General features: G+C 36.8%; 1 protein-coding gene across 1 annotated transcript; it reads left to right on the top strand.

The window, feature by feature from the left end:
• The first annotated feature begins 1,293 nt into the window (after positions 1-1,293).
• Positions 1,294-3,489, top strand: LOC129718054 (protein Peter pan). The gene is made up of 3 exons (XM_055668465.1): positions 1,294-1,831; positions 2,110-2,289; positions 2,356-3,489. Exons 1-3 carry the CDS (start codon positions 1,493-1,495, stop codon positions 3,301-3,303), a joined length of 1,467 nt encoding a protein of 488 aa, XP_055524440.1. The 5' UTR covers positions 1,294-1,492; the 3' UTR covers positions 3,304-3,489.
• The last annotated feature ends 4,593 nt before the right edge of the window (positions 3,490-8,082 follow it).

Consider the following 8,082-nt stretch of genomic DNA (forward strand, 5'->3'; position numbering starts at 1 on the left):
AGGCTTTTCTTTCTCCGTCACGATCAGCATCCAACGTTCGTGTGGTATCGGTACAGTCATGGAATGAACAAAGCGCGTGTCGAAATTCTTTGCACAGTAACACGCAACACGTATAAAGCTGCGTGTGCGAGAGCTCTATCGGTCCGGCTCCGTCGGCTGCCAACATGAAATGAAATTAATATTTTGTGCACTCGCATTACGAACCAGAGACAGGGAGAAACTTGAAATAAAGGCGGACTTTTGTACCTGTAAGACTCCGCCTTAATTAAAGTTCTTTCCAGTTTGTCTCTGGTTCGTAAGTTACAACATAGCTCCAAAAAATATCAGGAACAGAAAGCGACCTCGAGTAAACAACAACAAATCATTTACAAAGTCAGATCGGTTGTATCCGTTAGTGTCGACTGTGCTTGGGAAGAGAGGTGGTGATTGGTTGCTTGGTATGATTTAGACAATCGATGTTATATATCAACTTTTCAATAGTGTATCTCAAACAATAGGTTATTTTTGTTACATACATTTAACCGTAAAAGAATTTCTGATCGGTTGATACCAAAACCTCGAAACTCTGAAAAGAAATGACTGATATATAAGCGCTCAAAACCTGACCACTTTTCCCTGGTTTTCCCTGGTTGAATTACTAGATTTTCAAATTCAGGCGTCTAACTCCGATATAGACGTTAGTCAACGTCAAAAGTGTGTGAAATTGTGCATGTGTGCCACGAAATTTCCTCGGAATAAAACCCCTCGTTATGCTGAATGGCAAAGTAAGGAACCATTCAAATATTACATAACGCGGAATTTGACAATTTTCAATACCCACCCACCCCCGCGTAACGCAATTTCACATGTTTGCCACACGCAATGTAACGCTTCGCTGAATACCCCCCCACCCTGAGCGCGTTATGTATTATTTGAATGATCCCTAAAGCATGATGTCGCTACCGTCGCTAAACAACCTGCGTGTTCATCAGTGTATGCCGTTCGCTCCACAGAGACGGTAGCGACATCACATCTTAGTTTACCACTCAGCATGAAGAGGGGTGTAATTCGGAGAGTATATTTTTGCGCACACAAATTGTTTTAGACACTTTTTCGTTTGCTTTTATCGTTTGCTTGTTAGTCTGTTCTCTGTGTTCCTCCACGGACCGACTCCATTGAGTGAAATCGACATGAAAATGAGTACTTTTCGTTTACCGTGTAACAAAAATGTCGGTAAAATTGAATATCGATTATTTTTAAACAGCCCTGTCTTGGAATATCGATACTTTCATCGCCCATATCATCTCTATCTGACAGCAGCACAACTGCACAACAAGAACGTGTTTTTGATGGACCGAACGGTCTGCGGCAAACAGCGAGAAAAGAAAAAAAGAGCGTGTTTTGAACTTTTGAACACACGTTTGAGCCGTTTTATTTTAATCGCATGTGATTTTGCTCTTGTGCACTATATATAAATAATTGGTGTCAAATAGAAATAACGGTAACTGCAAAAATGAAGAAGAAAGGTAATCGTAACAGGAAAAGTAATAAAGTTAAAATTGATGCTCCAATATCGGAAGAGCCGTTTGCGCTCAAAAACTCACCTCACACTTTTGTAATTCATCGAGGAGAAAAATGTTCCTCAGTAACAGCACTGTCAAGGGACTTCCGCCACATAATGGAACCTTTCACGGCTTCCTCACTCCGTGAGCGACGTTTTAACAAAATAAAAGATTTTGTGCATTTGTCAGGATATTTTCATGTATCTCACATGTGTATTTTCTCCTTGACAAAGCAATCATTGTCGTTTAAGGTTATTCGTATGCCAAAAGGACCGACCCTAACATTCAAGGTAAGTACCAGACCGCTTACATCATCATCGTTTCTGCGGAGGTGCTATACTGCCACTAGAAGCATGAGTGTTATGTTCTACGGAGTTCCATAACGTATGTGACAATCTTGCTTCCAGCGGCAGTCGATGTGGACCTGGACTAAAAGTGTCTGGTTTTCTTACTACATTGCCAGTGCTGCTTCTCGTAACATAGTACTAGAAATATCTAACCCAATTCAAACCCAGGATTACACAAATTTATGCATTGATGTATGTTTTTACATTTACTTTTTTCTCAGGTGACCCAGTATACATTAGCCAAGGACGTAATCAGTTTATCCAAAAAGCAGTTTTTAGACACAGAAAGTTTTCAAACGCCACCACTGGTTATTTTGAATAGTTTCAGCGGAGAAGGAAAACAGCTCAAGTTGATGGCTTCTACATTTCAAAACATGTTTCCTCCTATCAATCTGTCCACTGTAAGAATTTTAAAAATAATATTTATGAAACTATTTTAAAGATTGAATACCAATATCACATTATAGGTCAAATTATCATCCCTTAAACGCTGCGTTCTGTTATCGTATAATCCTGTTTCAAAATTGATCGATCTGCGTCATTATTCTGTCACTGTAGTTCCAGTGAATCTCAACAAAGGCGTTAAGAAAGTGGTTACCCGTAACATACCGAATATGGCTAAATTCAACGATATTGCTGACTACATCGAAAAAGGTTATTTGCTATCGGATTCAGAATTTGACGACAATGAGACGCACGTGGTCTTGCCACAAAATTTGCGACGTGGTAATTTAGCAGATAATAAATCTTCCCTTAGACTGTATGAAATTGGCCCTCGTATAACAATGCGACTTATGAAAATCGAAGAAGATTTATTAACTGGAGAAGTACTGTATCATGATTACATCGAAAAAAGTGTAGTTGAGATCGAAGAGTTACGTAAAAAGCGAGCAGCAAAAAAACAACTCAAGGAACAACGCAAATTACAGCAAGAGAAAAACAAGAAAAAGAAAGAAATAGAAAAGATCGAGCACAGAGCAAAAACGTCTGGTGGAAAGCTTACTGACCATGATAGACAATTGCTCAAAGATGCCGAAGAAGCCGTTGGTAACGAATCGGAAGAAGATGACAGCCAGTACTATCGAGAGGCAGTTGGAGAAGCTCCTGAAAAAGAGCTGTTTGAAGGACAGAGTGGCAGTCGTAAAAGGCCATTTGTTCCAAAGGGCATCAAATATTCATTAAAACCGAAAAGAGCACGGATAGACAAAGGAAAAAAGCTTAACAGAGATGATCGATCAGAGCCGCATTTTAGGACAGATTCCCTCAAAGATAAAAAACAGAAAACCAAAAGGACAAACAAATCGCAGTTGGCTGGACACTTTAAAAAAAAGCTTAAAAATACTGAAAGGAATAAAGGCAAAACGGATATTGTTAAATCAAAAATTAAATCCAGCAAAAAAAAACATAAACTTTAAAATATATTTTTAACAATGGCATTATTTTTCGCCAAACGTAAAAAGGGCATATTTAAAACTTACGCTTGTACTAATCAAAAACGAGAAAATTTGGCTTGTTTATATATGGTAGATAGGCCCTTTTTACATGTTCGGCGAGATTTATTCGTGAATAAATTTTGTTATATATCATTCAGTAGTATAAAATACCCACATCTATTCACCTAAACAATGAATGCCTTCCTTGAGGGCATCATTAAGTCCTATTAAGTCGCGTTTTAGTTTAGGGAACATTTATATATTACGTAACGCTGAATTTGTAATTTTTAATACCCCCCACCCCAACGTGGCGGATTGTTCATGGTAACCTCACGAAGTGTAACACATTCGCTGAACACCACCCTCTCTTGAGCGCGTTATGTAATATACGAATGTTCCCTTAGGGTCGCTCTGTCACGAGTCATTGACCTTCCTTTACAGAGTAACAGCAACAGAGTAACCCGGACTACTTCGTGATTAGGGCGAATCTTGAAATGACTACAAAACTCAAAAAAGACAAAGTTTTCGCTTACAAATTTAAATCTTCTCTTCTACTTTATAAAAATGGAATTCCGTAACGCTTGATCTTATAGATATTATTACCTCAGTCTCTGTGGTGTACAGTAATCATCATCATTTTGAATCGTTCTAAATCAAAAATAATAAGCGGTGACATGTAGGTTTTTTAGCATGAAAATGTTCGCTGATGTTCAGGAAAGACATTAGTTAAAGAAAAATAGTTATCTAATTACTAAAACTTGAGATATTATTCACAAAACTACATGCAAAATTATGACTTTCTGTGCTAAATTTGCCTCTAAATAAAAATTCAAAGCGATGACATATGATTCTTTTTTCACTAAAATGTTTGTTAATGTTCAGGGAAGACATTCGAGGAAAAATAATTAGTATCTGATTACTAAAACTTGAGATATTATTCACAAAACTACGTAAAACATGCAAAATTATGACTTTTTATACTTAATTCGTCTCCAAATCAAAATTCAAAGCGATGACATGTGATTCTTTTTTCATTAAAATGTTCGTTAATGTTTAAGAAAGATATTTGAGAAAAAATAATAGGTATCTAATTACTAAAACTTGAGATATTATTCACGAAACTGCGTAAAACACGCAAAATTATGACTTTCTGTGCTAAATTTGCCTCTAAATCATAATTCAAAGCGTTGACATATGGTTTTTTTACACTAAAATGTTTGTTAATGTTCAGGGAAGACATGTGAGAAAAATTAATTAGTATCTCATTACTAAAACTTGAGATTTAATTCACAAAACTACGTAAAACAAGCAAAAATATGCTGAATTTGCCTCTAAATCAAAATTTCAAGCGATGACATGTGATTTTTTTACATTAAAATGTTTGTAAACGTTGAGAAAAGACATTTGAAGGAAAGTAACAAATATCTGTTTACTAAAACTTGAGATATTATTCACAAAACTACGTTAAACTTGCAAAATTATGACTTTTTATGCTGAATTTGCCTCTAAAACAAAATTTAAAGCCATGACATGTGATTCTTTTTTCATTAAAACGTTTGTTAATGTTCAGGAAAGACATTTGAGGAAAAATAAATAGTATATGATTACTAAAACTTGAGATGTTATTCACAAAACTACGTGAAACATGCAACTTTATGACTTTTTATGCTGAATTTGCCTCTAAATCAAAATTTAAAGTGATGACATGTGATTTTTTTTACATTAAAATGTTTGTAAACGTTTAGGAAAGACATTTGAAGGAAAGTAACAAGTATCTGTTTACTAAAACTTGAGATTTTATTCACAAAACTGCGTAAAACAAGCAAAATTATAACTTTTTATGCTGAACTCGCCTCTGAATCTAATTTCAAAGCGATGACATGTGATTTTTTTTCATTAAAATGTTTGTCAACGTTCAGGAAAGATATGTAAGGAAAAATAATTAGTATCTGATTACTAAAACTTGAGATATTATTCACGAAACTACCGAAAACACGCAAAATTATGGCTTTCTGTGTTAAATTCGCCTCTAAATCAAAATTCAAAGCGTTGACATATGATTTTTTTTCACTATAATGTTTGTTAACGTTCAGGAAAGACATTTGAGGAAAAATAAAATATATATGATTACTAAAACTTGAGATATTATTCACAAAACTGCGTGAAACATGCAAAATTATGACTGTTTATGCTGGATTTGCCTCTAAATCAAAATTTAAAGCGATGACATGTGATTCTTTTTTCATTAAAATGTTTGTTTATGTTAAAATATAAAATGTATGTTTGAAGATGTATTTCTGTATACAGCACAACAATATTGCAGCCTTCTAATAGCGCTCTCGATCAACCAGATTAGTTGAGAAAATTCGTTATCGATATTCTTTTAGCACATTTTGCATGTTGTAGGATAAGAACAACGATACACCGTGCCCCAGAGCTGAGTCGAGAAAAATTGCAGTTCGAAAAGATTCTCGACCTGATCGGGGATCGAACCCGATATCACAACCGTGTGGGAGCCAATCGACATTGCTAACCACAGAGCCACGAGGACCATATACAGAATACAGAAAATCACCGAAAAATATTTTTTTTAATTTATACGTTTTATACGATTACATGCGAAACTTTGACTTTTTATGCGCAATTCGCCTCTGAATCAAAATTCAATGATTTGTTTTTTTTTTGCAATAAAATGTTCGTTGTTCTTTCATCTACAATTTTTTTTTTGCAGAATAACCCATATCTCGAGCATGAACATTTTACATTTCTGATGTTTTCGTAGTTTTGTGAATAGTTACATTTTACGGCATTCGATTTACTTTTGTACTTTTGAATTTGAATTTGATTTTTATTAGAGAGCTTTTAACCAGAAGGTCATTCAGCTCTTAATCTTACTGTTTTACTTTTTTGCGTTAATCCAAACTAGAACTCACATCTAGCTGCAGGAAAGGTTACGATTCATTTGTTTGAATATCGATTAAGAGGCAGCTTAAGCATTAAAAATCTTTTATTTTCTCATTTTCTACAAAGTTTTGTGGATTAAAAGATGGCGACTTCCGGTTTCAGGAAAATAACCTAAAGTGATATATGGCCAACATTTTCAATACTTCCGAAAGTGGACCTCCATACGTCATTTTACAACGATGACACATTTTTTTTTTCATTAAAATGTTTGTTAACGTTCAGAAAAGACATTTGAAGAAAAATAACAAGTATCTGATTACTAAATACATTCGTTGTTTTGCTTTCGTCTCGATTAGACGCAAATTGTTCATCTCCGTTTGAGTTTGCAAAATAACAATACACGAGTTATCGTACGGGTGTTTTTTTGTCGATTATTTCTTGTGCTGCGCGATAACAATAGCCGGTAGTTTATCGGCAGAAACATCTTCTGCACACTGGTAGGGGCAGGCTACCCCGCCAGTGATCCGATACGCAGCTGATATATCAGCAAGAATAATTCTCCCGCACCGCTGTTACCCCGCTAGCAGCACGGACCACCATACGATCGAGCGAGTGGAAGTCAACTACAAGTGGCATCTACAAGGTCGCGTGTAGGATACGGCCACTGTGTCACAACACGAAGCTGGATCGTCATTGTTTGTTCTGCGGAGACGCTCGATTAATCCTACTATCAGCCGTGAGGTCGTGACTTAGACGTTCGGTGAAGTATTCACTTTAGAATTTTTATCATTATTATTAATAGTATTATTATTGTTATTATTATAATTATTATTACTATTATTATTATTATTATTATTATTACTATTATTATTATTATTATTATTATTATTATTACTATTGTTATTAGTATTAGTATTACTGCCTTTTTTTTAATTTTGATCCATTGTAGTTTGAAAAATTGTTTTTAAAATTCAATAGCAACTATTTGACCCCCCCCCCTCATTCGAATATTTATCGTTTGTGTGCGGTAGAGCGTAACGCTCCCGCAAAATGGACGACATGCAGGTGCAACTATTCCTGGATGTGGAAACAACTGGGGAAGAGATTGAGATCTCCCCCATCAATTCCCCTCTACCTTCCCCGCTACCTAGCCCCGTACCAAGGGTACCGGCAACACGGGTGAAAGCTTACCCAGATGCTTCGAAAGGTCCGTTCGTAGTTTACTTCAGGCCCATAAAGAAGCCTCTAAATATAATTCAAATCGGCAAGGACCTGGCAAAACAGTTTTCGGACGTAACCGAAATTACAAAGATTAGACCGAACAAACTGCGAGTTGTTGTGAGTAGCTTGAAGCAAGCAAACGCAATTGCTAGCTACGAGCTCTTCACGAGAGAGTACCGCGTGTACATCCCTGCCAAGGACGTGGAGATCGACGGTGTGGTTACCGAAGGAAGCCTCACGGTCGATGACATTTTGCGTCACGGGGTTGGCTGCTTCAAAAACCCCCTGATTCAAGATGTAAAGATACTGGATGTCAAGCAATTGCATTCAGTATCCATCGAAGAAGGGAAGAAGAAATTCTTCCCTTCGGATTCCTTCCGTGTAACATTCGCCGGATCCGCACTGCCGAACTACATCTCTTTGGACAGGGTTCGTCTGCCTGTACGCCTGTTCGTACCGCGGGTCATGCATTGCCAAAACTGCAAGCAGTTAGGTCATACAGCCACCTATTGCTGCAACAAGGCACGCTGCAGCAAGTGCGGAGGCAATCATGCTGAGACCGCTTGCAGTGAGGATACTGAAAAGTGTCTTTACTGCGAGGGAACTCGGCATGACCTTTCGGCGTGTCCCGCGTAC

The sequence above is a fragment of the Wyeomyia smithii genome, chromosome 1, assembly GCF_029784165.1.
Source record: "Wyeomyia smithii strain HCP4-BCI-WySm-NY-G18 chromosome 1, ASM2978416v1, whole genome shotgun sequence".
NCBI lineage: Eukaryota > Metazoa > Arthropoda > Insecta > Diptera > Culicidae > Wyeomyia > Wyeomyia smithii.

What these genes read in the sequence shown, in the direction of transcription:
- LOC129718054 (XM_055668465.1), top strand. Translation starts at nt 1,493, where the DNA reads ATGAAGAAGAAAGGTAATCGTAACAGGAAAAGTAATAAAGTTAAAATT. An exon ending in GACCGACCCTAACATTCAAG is followed by an intron (nt 1,832 to 2,109) that starts GTAAGTACCAGA and finishes CTTTTTTCTCAG; the next exon opens with GTGACCCAGTATACATTAGC. An exon ending in CTCCTATCAATCTGTCCACT is followed by an intron (nt 2,290 to 2,355) that starts GTAAGAATTTTA and finishes ATCACATTATAG; the next exon opens with GTCAAATTATCATCCCTTAA.